Source organism: Ambystoma mexicanum, chromosome 3q, assembly GCF_040938575.1.
Source record: "Ambystoma mexicanum isolate Mex_15411 chromosome 3q, UKY_AmexF1_1, whole genome shotgun sequence".
NCBI lineage: Eukaryota > Metazoa > Chordata > Amphibia > Caudata > Ambystomatidae > Ambystoma > Ambystoma mexicanum.
The window spans coordinates 1,226,931,328-1,226,947,333 of NC_090926.1; the positions used below are offsets into that span (position 1 = coordinate 1,226,931,328).

At 48.5% G+C, this 16,006-nt stretch overlaps 1 protein-coding gene across 2 annotated transcripts in view; it reads right to left on the reverse strand.

Annotated features, from left to right (window-relative positions):
* The window catches only part of DNASE2 (deoxyribonuclease 2, lysosomal), a 121,065-nt gene that overhangs the window by 26,307 nt on the left and 78,752 nt on the right, over positions 1-16,006 (reverse strand). For both annotated transcript variants that reach the window (XM_069604142.1, XM_069604144.1), the window contains one exon: positions 4,324-4,405. In XM_069604142.1, the coding sequence (XP_069460243.1) occupies positions 4,324-4,405 (82 nt within the window). The remainder of the gene's footprint in view (positions 1-4,323; positions 4,406-16,006) is intronic.

Consider the following 16,006-nt stretch of genomic DNA (forward strand, 5'->3'; position numbering starts at 1 on the left):
AAGGCAGGTAGCATCCATAAGTAGAACAGACAACCAGGACATACCCAGTGTAGATCGACAGCAAGCAGAAACCCGCTGTGACTAAGACTGTAGGGACATACCATACATGAAGAGACATTTAGGCAGACCACCAGATGTGTTGAGCAAAGCTACGAGGTATGTCAGAAACTGAATAACAGCCAGCTCGCACATTGGTATCCAGATCTCGCAGTAAAAACTGCTTACCATACAATTCCTGCCATAACAGGGAGTAGGGCCTGTCCCGGGTCTTGCCATTTCCCTCCCCCCTCCGAACCATCTCAATAAATCTATCGACTCAGACTCGGCTCCACTCGCCTGCTGTTGTCTTCCCACGCCGCCTCAAGAAGCCTTCACTCCATCCAGCCGTGGCATCTCATTTCCATCCTATCTCTCTTTAAAAATATTCTTGAAGCAGAGTGGTTACAAGGGCTTCCAAGACAGGACGTCAGTTATGCTGGTTGCTTGTTGGCGCACTTCCTGCCTCAGCAGCCCCTTCCTGGTTGGGGCCTCTGCCTTTGTTGAAGCAGCCATGTTCCTTGCAGAGCCTTTGCTATCTGCCCACCACGTCCTTTATGTGGCTCCCTTTCCTTCATCTGCGAGACAGACTCCCTCCGCCACATCTCAGCGTGGGCCAGCGTTCAGTGTTCTCTTCTGGATGCTCTTTCCCAGCTGATTGCCCACTGGTCTTAAAGTTCATCCCTGGAGCGGACGGGAGAATTCCATTGGTCATATGTTTCTCCAGGAGGTAGAATAGAATAGAGGTCAGTAACCCAGCCATTCGCTTGAAAGGGGCCCTGTATATAAATTATCAGCTTCACAACCCATGTTGTATTGTAGTAGTCATGTATATGGCATATTTTTCAATGACTATGGTATGAATGCGCTTGTGGGGAGGTGACCGCCCTCGGGACCGCAGTCCAGAATGTGGGAAAGGCGTATGATGGGCATTTTGTGCAATTAGTAAGGCTGGTCGGGCTCCACTAAGCAACCCGAGTGATCAGGCCTGTGGACGGGTGCTTTGGGAGGTCAGGAGATTGCGTATATAACCAAAAAACATTGCGGCATGGTCCGGGGGGTGGGGGGGAATAGGGAGTACGGGATGGAAAACCGACTTCAGCATTCCTTGTCCCCAGAAGGGTTGGGGGGTCACAACCAGTGGGATTCTGCTTGTCGTGACCCCCCGGCCCCCTTCTCAGTGAGAGTCTTGCATAGTGGGCTCACCTCCAATCTCTCAAAGGGGGTGGTTTACCCTTGGGGAGAAGGGACAAATGCCCTGGATTCGTACCAACTCCTTCAGTCACTTAGGGTCTGGGCACCGAGTCAGTGCTGGATGTAGCAGTTAAACAGCTCGGTGCAACCGCCAGGTATCGCCCTAGTCCTTATAGACGTCTCTACAGCCTTTGACACGGTCGGTCAAAAGATTTTAGGCCATGGTCTCTATTCCACAGGCATTAGAAGCTCAGCCCTTCATTGGCTTCATTCGTTTCTTTCAGACAACCTTCAGGCAGTCTCAGTTCCTCCCTTCAAATGTGGTGTCTTCCAGGGATCTTCATCATCCCCCTTCCTGTTGAACCTCTATATCCAACCTTTTGCATCACTCAAAATCTCATGGCCCGTCATCCTCTACCTCTGCTGCTCACCTCAACAACACTATCAAATTCTCAGCCATTTGTCTCGGGAGGATAGCTCAGGGGCAATGTGCTCGCCTTGGAAGCAAAACGAAGCAACACAGGTTCGATCCCCAGGTCTGTGCTTAGAAAGCACTGGGTATTAAGCACGTTATAAATAACCCATTACAATTACAATCTACTTTCAAAACTGCATAGCCTAAATCTTGTCGGAACTCAACTGATTAAGTCTGAGGATATGTTCTTCGGGCCCCCCTTACTATGTGGTCACATCATGTGGTCTCTTTCAATTCCCCTTCCTTCCACAGAGCAGCAGAATTGCTCCATCTTGCTTGCATCAACCCTAGCGTGCTTTGCCAGATCCTTCCTCTCCTCACTCCCCCACATCATGAACATCCTGTCACCGCACCCGTGCAATCTCAGATTAACGCAACTCTCGATCTTAGTGTCCCCTTTTCCCCCTCTTAAGCACTCGCTTATTCACCCCCCTTCTAAAGAAGCCCTCGGCCAGGCCTTCCTCTCCAGCTAACTATTGCCTGATCTCCATCACTCCTTTCCTGGGCAAACTCTTGGAAAAGCTGGCCATCTCCCAGCTTAATCTACATACTGAATCCGTTGGTTGCCTCCATGACCACCAGTCTGGCTTCAGAGCTGCCAGCAGCACGGAAACTGTTCTCCTGAACACCTGTGAAGACTTACTCTCCAATCTGGACTAACCTCCCTTCTGTCCTCATTCTCCCCTTCTTTTGACATAGTCAACTATGCCATCCTGTTCAATCGTCTGGGCGATAACCTTGGTATTACTCATCAGGCCCTGGCCTGGTTGACCTCCTTTCTCACCGACCAACCCGGTCAGGTCCAAATGGGGTCTTTCCTCTCTTCCATCTCTCCCTCTCTCTACTTATAGTATTGCCAAGGTGTCTAACCTCTCTCTCTGGCTATTCAACCACTACCTGGCACCTCTTGCCCACCGCATCGCTACTTTCTGCTCCAATTTCAATGTTATACGGATGACACTCGGCTCGCTTTCAGGAACCCCTCAGCCACCTCTACTCCCTCTATCATACCAGACTGTCTGGTTACAATTCAGGAATGTAGTGCCGACAATCAGATCTGCCTTAATGCCAGTAAGTCTGAGTTGCTCCTCATTGGGACACCCGCTCGCTCCTTTCCTCTCGCCGCCCACTGTGGGCCCTCTTCCTGAACCTTCCTGTGAGGCTTAAGAACTTTGGTGTCATCTTCAACTCCACCCTCTCCTTCTCTTCTCACATCTCTGACGTCTCCAAGAAGTCAATCTATCAGCTGCACCTCCTCAGAGGTATTCTTCCCTTCCTCTCCTTCCCCCAGAAGCTCCCTGGCCCCAGAGCTCTAGTCCTCCCTAGGCTGGACTATTGCAACAGCCTCTTTCTAACTCTTCCTGACTCTACTCTTCGACCGTTACAATTTATCCAGAACAGGACTGCGAGGCTTGTCCTTGGCCTCAAGCCCAAGGATTGAATCTCTCCAGCCCTGAAATCTCCCCATTGGCCCCCTGTGGCTGGAAGGATCATCTTCAAGACCCCCTACATTGTCCACAAGGCTTTCTGGGGCCTAGGACCACACTACCTCCAACTTTCTCTTCCAAAACATCCTCCTTCTCGAGCCCTCTCTGAGGGTCAGACGCTTCTCCTAGCAGAGAGTTCAGCACAGATCTATCTCCTCAGCTGGGGCCTCCCTCTGGAACAGCCTCCCTGCCTCTCAAACCTGAGCAGCCACACCTGAGGAAGCAACTCAAGACCTTCCGCTTTCTCTCTTCCTCTCCCCTGCTGATGCACCAGACTGCTCCGTGCACTGGTCACCCTCTGAACTCTGGCCCAGGCTCCTACGTGTCCAGTTGCTCTTGCACTACCTCCGGGCTCCCCAGCACTCAAGGGTCTGTATCTGCAACCCTACAGTCCCTTCTCTCTGCACTTATGAGCCACCGGCTGGCTGCACTTGTGAGTTAACTGCACTTCTCCCTTCCCCTTCCCCTGGGCACTTCTCCCCTTCACCACACTTGCGTGATCTGAATGGCACAAGGCCTAGTAAGGTCGTTGTTTTGGCCTCCATTTGTTTCCCCCCCTCCTTATCGTGACGTACCTAGAAACACTTGTGTACAGGCGCGTTATAAAGGTCATATCACAACCCGATTGTCTAAACCACTAAATACTGCATCACACCAATTATTCCTTTCCTCCCTTCCTCCCTTCCTCCCATGTATTTCAAGACTCTTGTACTGGTCACAGATTCTGTTATCAATCCAGCTCAGTATTCTAGACCTCCCATTTCAAAACGTACACCAAACACTGGACTGTCTGCTCTCACCAGCGCCTCTTCTTAAATTGTGCCCCTCCCGCACTGGCTGTGGATCTTTTTCTGTGCTTGCTGCCCAAGGATGGAACAAGACTATCTTTCTTCCGTTTCTCATCATCAGTCTTCCTGGCCCAAGTTACAATCTCTCTTCTCCTCTCTTCTCATTCCCCCCGCCCCCCAACTCTGTCAGTTAAGCCAAGAGATGACCTGATGAATGGGCACTTTACAACTTTCTATAACATAACAACAGCATCATCATAGGTCGGGTAAGAAACTTTGCTGCACTGCCCGGAGAGAAGGAGTACTAACAACCCGCTGCAAATTTGCCCAGGGTCTACCTTACCTTTGGTGTGCCCGCGTATAGTACTGGACAGCTCATCAGTTGGGGGCTGGTCATTGTACAGCACATAGGCCAACTCTTCACTCTAAGAGATAGGGCAAATAGCATGTTAGCAGGTGAGCAATTACAACAACATAGTTCTGCCATCCGTATCCCTATTCATAGAACTACTGATCGTACAACGACCCTCACCCCTTCCCCCCTCCCCCCCACAACCACCACCCTTCTGACAACAAAAGGTTTTGTCCTAAGCTGAATCCGCTTCATCATTCTAGGTCTATATGGCACAAAAGAAACAAGGAAGCAAGGCCTGGCACTGAGCATGAAGTGGGGGGACCTAGGAACTATGTAGTGAAGGATGGAAAGAAGTTGGCACATGAAAGGTGTATATCCTGCGGACAAAGCAGGAAAACAGGGCAAGTTATTTTCCATGTAAAAAAGGGAGCCTATAGATGGTAATTTATTGAATCACAAGAATCATTCATTGTTGTTCGAAGAACCGACCATGTCCTGAGAGAACGGTCTATGGCATATACACAAATCTGTTCCCACGGTGGAGAGATTGGGTGTGAATATGCATGGAAGGTGATAGTAGAGCTTGCCTGGGAGCTGAAGGAGAAGAGAGAGGGAAGTCTGGGAAAAGTGTAAGATCTGGAATTCTGCACTGAAGCTTCCACAAGAAAAGAGTGAAAGAGAACCAGGTACCCCACAACACTAAGGGCAGGTACAACTTGCAGTAGGAAAACCTTTACACACATTAGAGCCGTGAACACAGATCTGTTGGAGGTGGGAGTGCCCCGGAAATCATGCCTACGGCTGAGCCAAAGCCAAGACTGGGGGGGGGGGTGGTCATCTGGCCTGGCTCTTAGGGCCAAACACGAGTCGAGTAAGCAACTCATTGTATATCAGCGCTCGGAGGCCAAATGAGTGGCAATATATGCCATACAAATATCAAGTAACATAACACAATATAAATACCAACATGCTGCATTCTATTCAGGAGATGGTAGCCCAGTCCTGTTCTGTTCTTTTTATGGTTTACATTTGGGGACTTTAATCCTAGATTTTTGACGATGAAAGCCAGAATTAAAAAAACAGGGCTGATCTAGCATCAGCAAGTTGGAAAGGGACAGGTTAGCATTTACGCAAAAGTCTCATTTATGGGCTTTAAGAGTTAAACCACTACTTGTCAGATTTTACATCAACCTGAAAATTATGCAGATTTCAGTGTTACTGTAAACTGGTATCTTTCAAGCTTTTAGTTTCCTCAACTTGAAGGAGCACTACAAGCATCATAATGCAAATCGACAGCGATAAAGCCTAAACCCATCTACATTCAAGAGAACAAAAAAAAAACAAAAAAAAAAAAAAAAAAAACAACAGCACCTTTTTCTGGTTTCTGAAAAAGGAAACCAAAAAAGGAAAAACAAATTAATTACACCATGGAAGGCACAATGAGAGAAGTTGAGAGGGGCACCTGAAACCAGATTAGAGATTGGATGGACTGAAACCTCAGTTAAAAGCCGAGATTTGAGCTGGGGGAGGATCTTCAACATACATATGAAAGCGTCCTGGAGGACAACATTTTCACCTGTTAACAAGGATGCACTAGAAGCAGGACCCTGACAGGCACTTTTTATATGGAGACCAGTCCCAGAATGGATGAATGAAGCCTGCCTGCCTGCCTTTGTGTCCACAGGGAGCGAGGAGGGGGCTACACAGACAGACACCACCTACATGCCCAGCGCATAGAACAAGAACAGCTTTCTCCTCCTCCTCCACCCATCTGTGGTTTTATTTTTAACTCATGGTGAAGGAGGCAGCTGGGGCAAGAGGCTGGTCTCAGTTTGGGCCCATTAGCTCATAGTTCGGGGCAGACTCGGGTCAGCCACAATGCCAGTGCTGGCTCGTACCCCTCCTGGATGGTTTCTGGCAACCAGGACTCGACCACTGGAGTAAAACATGGACCCTCACTAAGTCAGGACACTTGGGACGTCCTTGGTGGATTCTGGTGGCAGGAAACCCACCGGTGGACCTTCCATGGTGGCCGCCGGTTTTATCATGAGCCTGAAGCCGACCTACACGGCCCTTGGTCACACCCGATTGGTCCTTTTTCCTTTCACCAGCATCTGGCCGCGCAGCCGGCAGGTGACGCCGGCCCCCTCAAAGGGCCTCCTTTAAGGGTCAGGATATTCCCTGTCCGAGCCTGGGAGGGCTGAGTAGGCCGATAGGGCCTTCTGCTTCAACTCAGTATACGACTACCACTGCCATCGGCCACTGCATTGGGTAAGCCCCAATCTCTTTGTCTTGCTGCCAATCTGTCTCCGCCATGGAGGCTAGGCACGCATCGAGATAGCCGGCTCACCCCTCCCCACTGCTACTGTAATGCTCAGGTCTCTGCACCCTTGTGTAGTACCATTTCCTTGCCACAAATCTCTGTGCATCTTGCTCTCTCTTGCCTAAGTGTGCCTTTGCTCCTGCTGAGCCTCACGCACTCGATGCACTTCCCGGCCTGATCTAAACTATTGCTTTTCTACACGCTACCAGACTCTGTATTAACTGCCTAACCTCAGCTGTAACTTTTCACTGAGGCTAGCAATATCTAGATGTGTGACACCCGACTTGACTACAGGGTTCAAATTGCTGGTCTCGCCAATACTTCGAATGCCATTCCTGTCCCCCTGTATCTGTTAGACTTCTTAAATGGTAGTCTAATCCTGGCATTTACTTACCTGTAGGAAACATCGAATTTGCCTGGCTTCTTAAACTGCAACTGTGTTTAAAAAGTATGCTGGTCCCTCGCAGGCAAGATAGTGCATCAGCCCATCTGCCAATTTGGTCTGTGTTTTAAATGTATGCTCACTATTCACTTGTTGGAAAGTTGGATCTGTCCATCTACTTCTGCAGGCTGTATTAAAAAATATATATATGTTTTTCACTCACCTGCAGGAAAGTTGAAAATGCAATCTGCTAATCCTGGTTGAATAAAAGGTCTCCCCTTTCCTCTCCTATGTGACTGCCAAATCCTTCCTTCCTTCCTTCCTTCCTTCCTTCCTTCCTTCCTTCCTATGCTCTCTAGCTCCCCCAGCTTTTTGAATTGCTTCTCCATCACCTATCCTACCCCTCTGTCTAAGACTGGAACAAAAAGCAACTCCTGGTCTCCAACCCTGGCCTGCCATTGTGACACCTATGTCGACGCCACCTCCAGGCAGAAACTCACCAACATCCTATTTTTCCATTCCCTCTCCAGCCCTTTAGGTTGCTCATATGGTGTCTGTACTCTCCCATTTTGCTTCCTCTCCCATTAATGGTGGCACCCGTTGGGAAAGCATCCTTCGTCTCCTCCAGGGTCCTTATTAATGTCTATCAGAATTGCACGGTCCTAGCCCAGGGCCCTCAGCCTAACCTTCTTGATAGGCATCTCCCAACTCACTAATTTCCTCCTCCCCTCTCTGCCATCGCTCTGGCACCCCTGCCATCTCCGACAGTGGTACTACACTCCTGTACCCCTCCTCGAAGACCTTCAAAGTGGCAACCTGCTCCACTTAGCTACCCTCAATTCTCGCTCTGCTGTCAAACACTCCTCTGACATCAGTCTCCTCCATGAGGACCTTGAGCTAGATGTCCTCGCCCTCACTGAGACATAACCCTCAGGGAGGGTTGTGTCAACACTCGAGACAGAACTGTCTGTGAACCATCCAATCCTCCCTAAACCCAGGCTTAACAGGCCTTGGGGCGGAGTGGCCCTTCTTCCCTGAGTGGGTCCCTGCTACTATTATACCAACTCTGTCCTACTACTCTTTTGAAGCCCTTGTCTGCAGGCTCAATGTGTCCCCTGGCCTCCCTCTGGCTGTGGCCACCATCTACAGGCCCCTGGCCATGTCTCCCACTTCCTCTCTGAATGGGCTGACCTCACCTCCTCTTTTGTGAACTCCTGCTCCAAGCTTCTCTTCCTTGGAGTTCAATATTCACCTCAACTCCTGATGCAGCCTCAGAGGTATTCTTCCTTTTCTCATTTTCCCCCAGAAGCTCACCGTCTCCAGAGCTCTAGTCCTCTCATGGAGGGACTATTGCAACAGCCTCTTTCTAACACTTCCTGACCCTACTCTTCGACCTTTACAACTTATCCAGAACAGGACTGCAAGACTTGTCCTTGGCTCAAGCCCAGGGATCGAATCTCTCCAGCCCTGAAATCTCTCTACTGGCTCCCGGTGGCTGCGAGGATCAAATTCAAGACCCTCTGCATCATCCACAAGGCTGTCTGGGGCCAACGGTACATGCTATATCCAACTCTCCCTAAATATCTCACTTCTAGAGTGCTTCGCTCATCTAGCTCCTACTCTCTGCAAATCAGACGTTTTAGACCAGATCCAGTGACTGGCATTCTTCCATGATGCCTGGTATGTGAAGGTCACTGCACCAGCCCCTCCAGCAGGTACAACATGGGGACATTTACAGATTACTGTGGAGGCAGGTTTTTTTCCGCTGCCAGCATCCCACACCAAGCAGAACCCTGCACTGCACAGGTCTATGAGAAATGACTGCCACTCTTTCCCAAACGATTGCTTGTCAATTTGAACTGCTTAAAGTGCAAAGCAATAGACTGAAATGTTATGTATCATAGAAAGGACTGAAGCCCCACCTCTTCAAAGAAACACGCACTAACCTCCACGAACAGCACAACCGCATCTGTTCCGTCTATGTCCACGTTATGAATTAATTTTGCTTCCCCTAACCCATGGTGTGCTGCGCGGCAGCGTCTCCTAGCTAGCCTGTCACTCAATAACACGTGTGTGGCACTAACATGCAACATTCATGCTCCCAAACTAACAGACCAAGACAGACTCCCATCACTAGATGTAGAAATGCACCTCTACACAGTCCATGGGCCTCATAAGTCCGGCGGTAACCCGCCGGTGCTACCGGCGGGTTGCCACCAGACTCGTAACACTGTTTCCACCGCCTGAGATCCCGGTGCCACCGGGACACTACAAATCCCGCCAGCCTAGGATGTCAAGTGCGGAAAATGTGAGTGGGAAGATGGAAGCACCGGCAGCGTTGCTAACTGTCAGTGCTTCTGTGAAAACTCTACAGGCAGGAGCCGTTACGCCCGAAAGATCACACACACACACACACACACACACACACACACATCAGTGCTCAACACGCTGAGCTATCTTACTGGCTGCGATGAAGGACTCCTGATTTTAGAGAGTAAGTGGGCCATTTGCACCTGCGCAGAGTCAATGCGGAGCTGCCCATCAGTCATTCCCATTTGCATTCTGGGATTTGTAGTCTTGGGTTTCTAATAGGAAAAGCCAACAAACCAGTCCCAGAAAGCATGGAGGGGGAAAAAAAAACAAAAACGGGACTGTGTATTGAATCTTGGGATATGTCCATCTGTATATATTTCTGGGTTATTTAGGGCCTGGACAAGTTTGATTATAAGCTAGTAGATTAGCAGGGGAAGCGCCGAGATGGCAGTTACTGGAGCAAGAGTGCGTTATAGGAGGTGAACGATAGTCCAAACTCCAGGGAAGCGTGCACACCCCTATACATGGAGCGAGATGACAAGAGACGCATAAAGCCTTTAATCATAAAGCAGGCTATATGAAGTGAATTTTTGGTGAGACTGGCACAGAGCAGTAACAACACGTATCCGATCACGCCAAACCATCCATCCATCCATCCATCCATCCATCACCGCTGCAGGCAAAGGAACCAACCCTTCCCAGCATTTGTCACTGCACGTCTGGAGCATTGCCAATCCACTGGCATAGACTCGGCGCAATAAACTCAAGAGGGTGGAGCTAGCGCGGCCTGCTGACGCAGAGCGACTGCAAACTGCACCCGCACACACTCCAAACGTTATGACGACATTTGTCAAAGCTTAAATTAAATGTACGATAAAGCGTGGATGTGGGGACAGAGTAGAGGAAATTGAGTGGACAGGGGGGGACATTCCCCAGCTTTAAGTTATAGGACCCGTGTGCCGTGGCTGCACCGAGGAAGTGAATGTCACAAGCGGAAGCTGCCGCTGCAGCAGGAGAGGACGGAAACAACAAGGTGGGAAGGTTCATTAAAACCTAGGCAAGACAGTGGTCCTATGAGGGTAAGGAAAAATGACACAAATTGAGCAGGTGTAGAAACCAAAGCATAAGTAGCACGGCAAAAAACTGCGGTGCAAACTACCTCCTTCTAACCGCTCTAGAGCAATGTTTCCAGGTCTCAAGGGAAACAAATCAAGCCCAACGCCACTTAAAAAAAGGCCCAAAACAAGAATATTCTTCTGTAATAAGGCCAGAAGTAAAACCAAATTATACAAAATAAGTTAATGAAGCGACTAAAATATACCAAGCAGGCAACATTGACAACCCATATATCGTTTTTTCCAAATCATTAGAAAAGCCTAAAACTAAAATATTAGACCAAGCAGGTAGCTGTGTGTGAAAAAGTACACAGGAAAGCAAAGAAGAACTCCAAGATTATTTCACTAGCGAAATTCATGTTTTTCATACGTCACATGATAATTAAACAACCCTGACTTTCAAGATGGCTGCTAGCTTTGGCTGGTTTCCACAGAGCTTCCTTAGAGACAGTCATCCAAGATGGCCCCCACCATGGAAGAGCTCAAAGAGTTCCAAAGATGGGCAGGAATGATTGGCATTAGCCATAGGGATTAGCATGGCTAATGGGAAGGATCAATAACTGTTACGCTCACCTGGTTCCCACAGGGGCGTCGATCGGACCCGGACAGCTGCGGTCTCCACCAACGTGATGCGTAATGCCGAGATGACTGTCTGGACTTACCGCCTAATCTCGTCTGCTTGATCCGTAGAAGTATTCTCCTGCAAGTGGAGAAAGGGATTTAGCCACCAGTGGACATGAGTGATGGCCCCCTCCCACTGTTCTCGTTCTCCCTTCTTGTCACCTCCGATATCCCCTTTTAGGAACCTCACCTTATGTTTTTAAATGATGAGCTCTCCATCCTGCGTGGATTGCAGGGGCGTGTTGATGCCAGTTACCTCACTGGTTTGAAGGCGTGGGAGCGTTCCGGAGAGTATTGACTCTGAGGTTCCTGGCAAGGTTTGGTAAGTATCAAGTACATAGAGTTCAATATGTCCGATGATTCACTCTTGTTCCCCCCTTCCTTCCTTGTCTTGCAACTGAGATTGTGAGAAGATACCCCTCGTGGCAGTTGGTGGCGCTCAGGTAAGAGTCTGTATTACCCGACGCCGTCCAGTAAATGTTGCCAGTGTTTAACGTGTTGTTTTCTCTCTCTTTGCAGGTGCGGCACATGAAGAATAATGCCTCCGGTGGTAATCAGGTAAGTCTATGATAAGTGTTTTATTTGTTGGTTTTCTCGGCTCACCTTGTTGTTTTCTTTTGTCCCTCAGGTGCCGGAGTTCGGCGAAGAAATGATGGAGGCAGCGCCGAATCGAAAGATGCTGCGAGGACTAGTGAGTATGGCGCGGCGCGGCGCTGCAGCTGGAGATGCGACACGTACTGAAATGATGTTCTTTCCAGGCCCGGAGGCGAGATGGATCCGAAATCAGGTGAGGAATTCGAAATAGTTTGTTTTCTAATCTTGTCCTTTTCTTTACTCTTGGTTTTAGGAGCTCCAGATTCGAGGCGGGCGTGGCAGACGACTGGATGCAGACTACAGGCACAGTGAGCGTTATGCTGCTGGATGCAGAATAACGCGAAGTGTGTGCTGTTCGGGCGTGGTTTAAATAGCCTCCAAAGTAGTTCCAGGTAAGAAGTTCCATAGAAACACGCCCGAGTAAAAAATAGTCCCTGTAGAAAAATAGTCCCATCCAGGCCTCACGTTGGCTTGGACTCACTAGCAGCATGGTCTGCATCAGGTAAGTAAAGTCTTTGAGCCTGGCGCCTGTGGCGCCAGGACTGAACCCAAACAGCCGGTTTTAGTAAGTATCTAGATGCCTGCTTCCGGAGCTGATGGGCTTGGTCCTGATGCCCCGGGGTAGTCATCATGACAATAACTAAACAACACCTAATACACTGTGTGTCCCTCATGAAATGTCATTCATGTGTGCCCCTCATCAAAAGCTCTTCTCCCTATGTACACATGAATCAATATTTGAATGCGATAGTTTGGGCTATCAAAAGGTGTCGCTTGCGACAGCTTATAGCCAAAGCTAAAAATGCAAGCATGATTTTTTTCTCTTCACTAGTTTTCAAATCTATAAAAAGGGACGTGTCAAGGGGGGGGGTGGGCCTTCAGGTCCAGTTATCGCCTTAAACAAATGTGGTAATCCTAATCATGACTCATTCCACAAGCACAGCCATTTCGGTACATACTCCCCCCACCCCCCCCACCCCTACCCCCCCATTGCTTTGGAGAAACGGACCAATCCTGATCAGCACCCTTATTGAAGGGGACTCCTTTCCCCCCATCGTGTGACAGTCGAGCTCCGGGCAGCACTGTGGCTCTCCCAGGGAACAGACATTGCTCTCTGTCAACAGATCATTACAACGGGAGCCATTAGATCCTGATGGGAGGGAGGGAGGACTATTAGCAGGGACCTGGGACTTTTGTTTCTTAAGAAATGATAATGGGGTGATAATGCTGCATGCTTTATGAAATAATTACTATGGCTTTAAAACCCAAGGGGGATTTGTTAGGCTCACATTAATATGCATGACGATATTGTGACTTTGCATGTAGGATGGGGAGAATAATAAAGCCTTACTTTTATATGATGATGTATATAAAGTTATCTTATTATGCAATATGGTTTGCTTCCAAGGCATTATTAATCACATTAAATGCAAAGCAAAACTTTATAAATATCTATATCAACTAAACCTGTGAAGATGTGTTCAGTTGCTTAAAATTCACCACATACTAGTTTCACCATTTAACCAAAGTGTGTGATCCTGGACAAATAATCGCCCTTTGCATGATCTGCAGGTCCGTAAGGGATTCACTTCATAGTTTATGTTAATATACATCATGCTATTATAAAAAAAAAAAGCCTAGTGACTATATAGTTGATCCATATAATAGTGCACTTTAGGTATTTTGCACCACAAAGTTATTTGCCACTTGGTTTACTTATGGCAACTTATTCTAAAGTCACTTCCATGGGGCCTCCAAGTAATGTCCTTTTCTGTGAAGTCACTTCTGTTGGTGCAAGCCACATGTAAATTAGACGATTTGCATGTATGGATGTGTTTTTTTCTTGCCTAGACTTGAATTTGCGGGTAGCCAGTCTAGCCTCTTCTTATTGTGGATTTTTTTTTCTGGGCTTACAGTCCGAGACAGCAGTGTGGCCGCATGCTCCTACTCTGCAGCCTCCATGCACAATGCAGGGCATAGTAGGAGCACGCTCTGTGTCCCACTCCAGACCGTTCACTGCACTGCAGGCCCAATAAGGGGCAGATGCAGAGCAGGCGCACACAGCTCCATGGTCCCACTCTTGTCTGAAAGTTGCGGGGAGGGGTTTACGGAGTCAAGTCATCATATGGGGGCAGGAACGATGGTGTGCCAGTTTAAATTGTACAAGGTGCATTGAGGGGGGAGGGGAGGGGGAGTAGCAGGACTTTTTTCGTGGCTCCCCACCCCCTCCCGAACCGAATGCTGGATACTCCCCGATCTTAGGGGTTGGCGTCTGGCATCACGCACAACTTAAACATTTCCTTGCACTTCTTTTAACCCACCCCTACCTGATCTTTACAATCCATGCTTTACAGACATTTCCCTCCCATCCTAACCTTTTGTAGCCCAGCACCTCCCTCAGTCAGAAATGCCCCAATCACGATGCATAGGGAATAAACCCGCACAATGTAGAACCACCTAGCCCTGACACTTGACCGCACAGTTCCAAAGAAAGACTAGTGTCCTGGCTCTAAAGCAGAGGCCTCTCACTCTAGCAGGATTCATCAAGCATGCAGTATTGATCTAGAATGTCCTAAATCATTATGCCCATCATGTGAAAGGCAGGAGTCACAGCACCTTCTACTCCACAGATATTAACATTTCCTTTGAATTGAAAGATACATGTTAGGTGCGTCTTTCAACATACCAAATGGTCTTGGATTCTACAAGACTTATGCCTTGGTTTCAAGGCCCCAACTTCTAATTATAGGCCTGTACTAACCAAGGTTGGTAGAGTGGCAGAGCAGCCAGGCTTATCTTAAGAGGGGTGATGTGAGCTGTAAATCAGTACAAGGAAATCAGAGCATACCAAACGTTCATTTGGAATAGTAAGGAAATAAATCAGGTGAGTAAATGGTTATATACTTTTCTTATCCACACACAGCGTGACTTAACTTCAGTTAAGGCCAGTGAATCTTATTTTAAATTAACTCTGCATTTTTCAAGCTTTAGATACGTTCAAGAATGTGAAGAGCAACAATCCCAGGTAAGCAATACTTGTAGCAACCCTTATAAGGTTTAGGCACTCTTTTCCTGAACAAGCAAGGAGTTAATCAGTTTAGGTTTTGGAGGGAACCCAGCACTGCCCAAGCCAAGAGGTACAGAGGATTTTCTGTTAGGAAACCAGCAATGCCCAAGTCAATAGGAATGAGACAGTTCTGATGCAAATCTTAGCACAAGTAAGTAACAAGTTATTTGGTCTTGGTACAAAAGGTCAGGAGCTTAGGAGAAGCCTTCCTGGAGGGGCACAGGCTTGTTAGGCCTGGGCGACACCCAAACAGTAGAAACAGTGATCCAAAAACAAAGGAGCGACACAAACGGCTTCAGGTAAGTTTCCCTTAAGCCCCACAGTACCTTGAGAGTGAAGAAACTGATGCAGCCGGACACCTTCTGGGTGCACGGTCTCCTAGTCCATGGTCATGGTGACAAAAAGAAGGACCCTGGATGGGCTCCTGCAGCAGTAGTCGCGAGAGGGAATCACCAGCACAGAAATCTTCATACTCCCGTGTCGGTTTGGGGTTTTAGTGCATTTTTCTCAGCATCAGTAGCTACTGATCACTGCCGGTTGGAATCTTCTTTGTTTCCCGGTCTTGCACTCTGGTGAGGGGAGGATACATGGGTGCCACTGAAGTTCCAGCAAGATACGGCAAGGCAATGCACTTCAAAGTGGTCGAGGTGCCCCAAGTATTGGGATTCTGTAGCCCAGGAGGTCATGGGATGGCTCAAATGGAAGAATGTCTTGAGGCTGGTTATGCCCACCAGGCCAGAGGAGGAAGTCGTCCTTGGCGGAGATTCCTTTGCGTTTCAAAACGGGGCCAGGACAGCATCAGTACAGGAGTCTCTGGTCGTGGTCTTCGGAGCTTCAGTTCCAGTGGTCGACTTAGCCTTCTGTCACAAAAGCATTGCCTTTTATGCAGGAACCCATTCATTCAGTCCTATGGACCTTTCAATCATCTGGGGTGGGACAGCCAGTCACCCAGTTCAAACTGGTTCCAGCCAGGCATACCCTAAGACAAAGGCCAGAGACGTTTTGAGCTCCTCCCTCACTTCCTGCCTCAGCAGGCACACTGGAGCCTTGGCAGGCTTTACAAAGGGATCCCGCCAAAGGCAAAACCCACCCCCACCTGGAATGGTAGAAGATTGGCAAAGAGGAAACACAAACAAAGAATGTTGATAAAAGATGACCGGGGCTGTTTTGGGAAAGAGGTCACCCGTGGGTGCTGTAGTGCAGTGTGTAAACATCCTGCCAGTAACCAACACAAAAAAGTCAAAAAAAAGTATCCT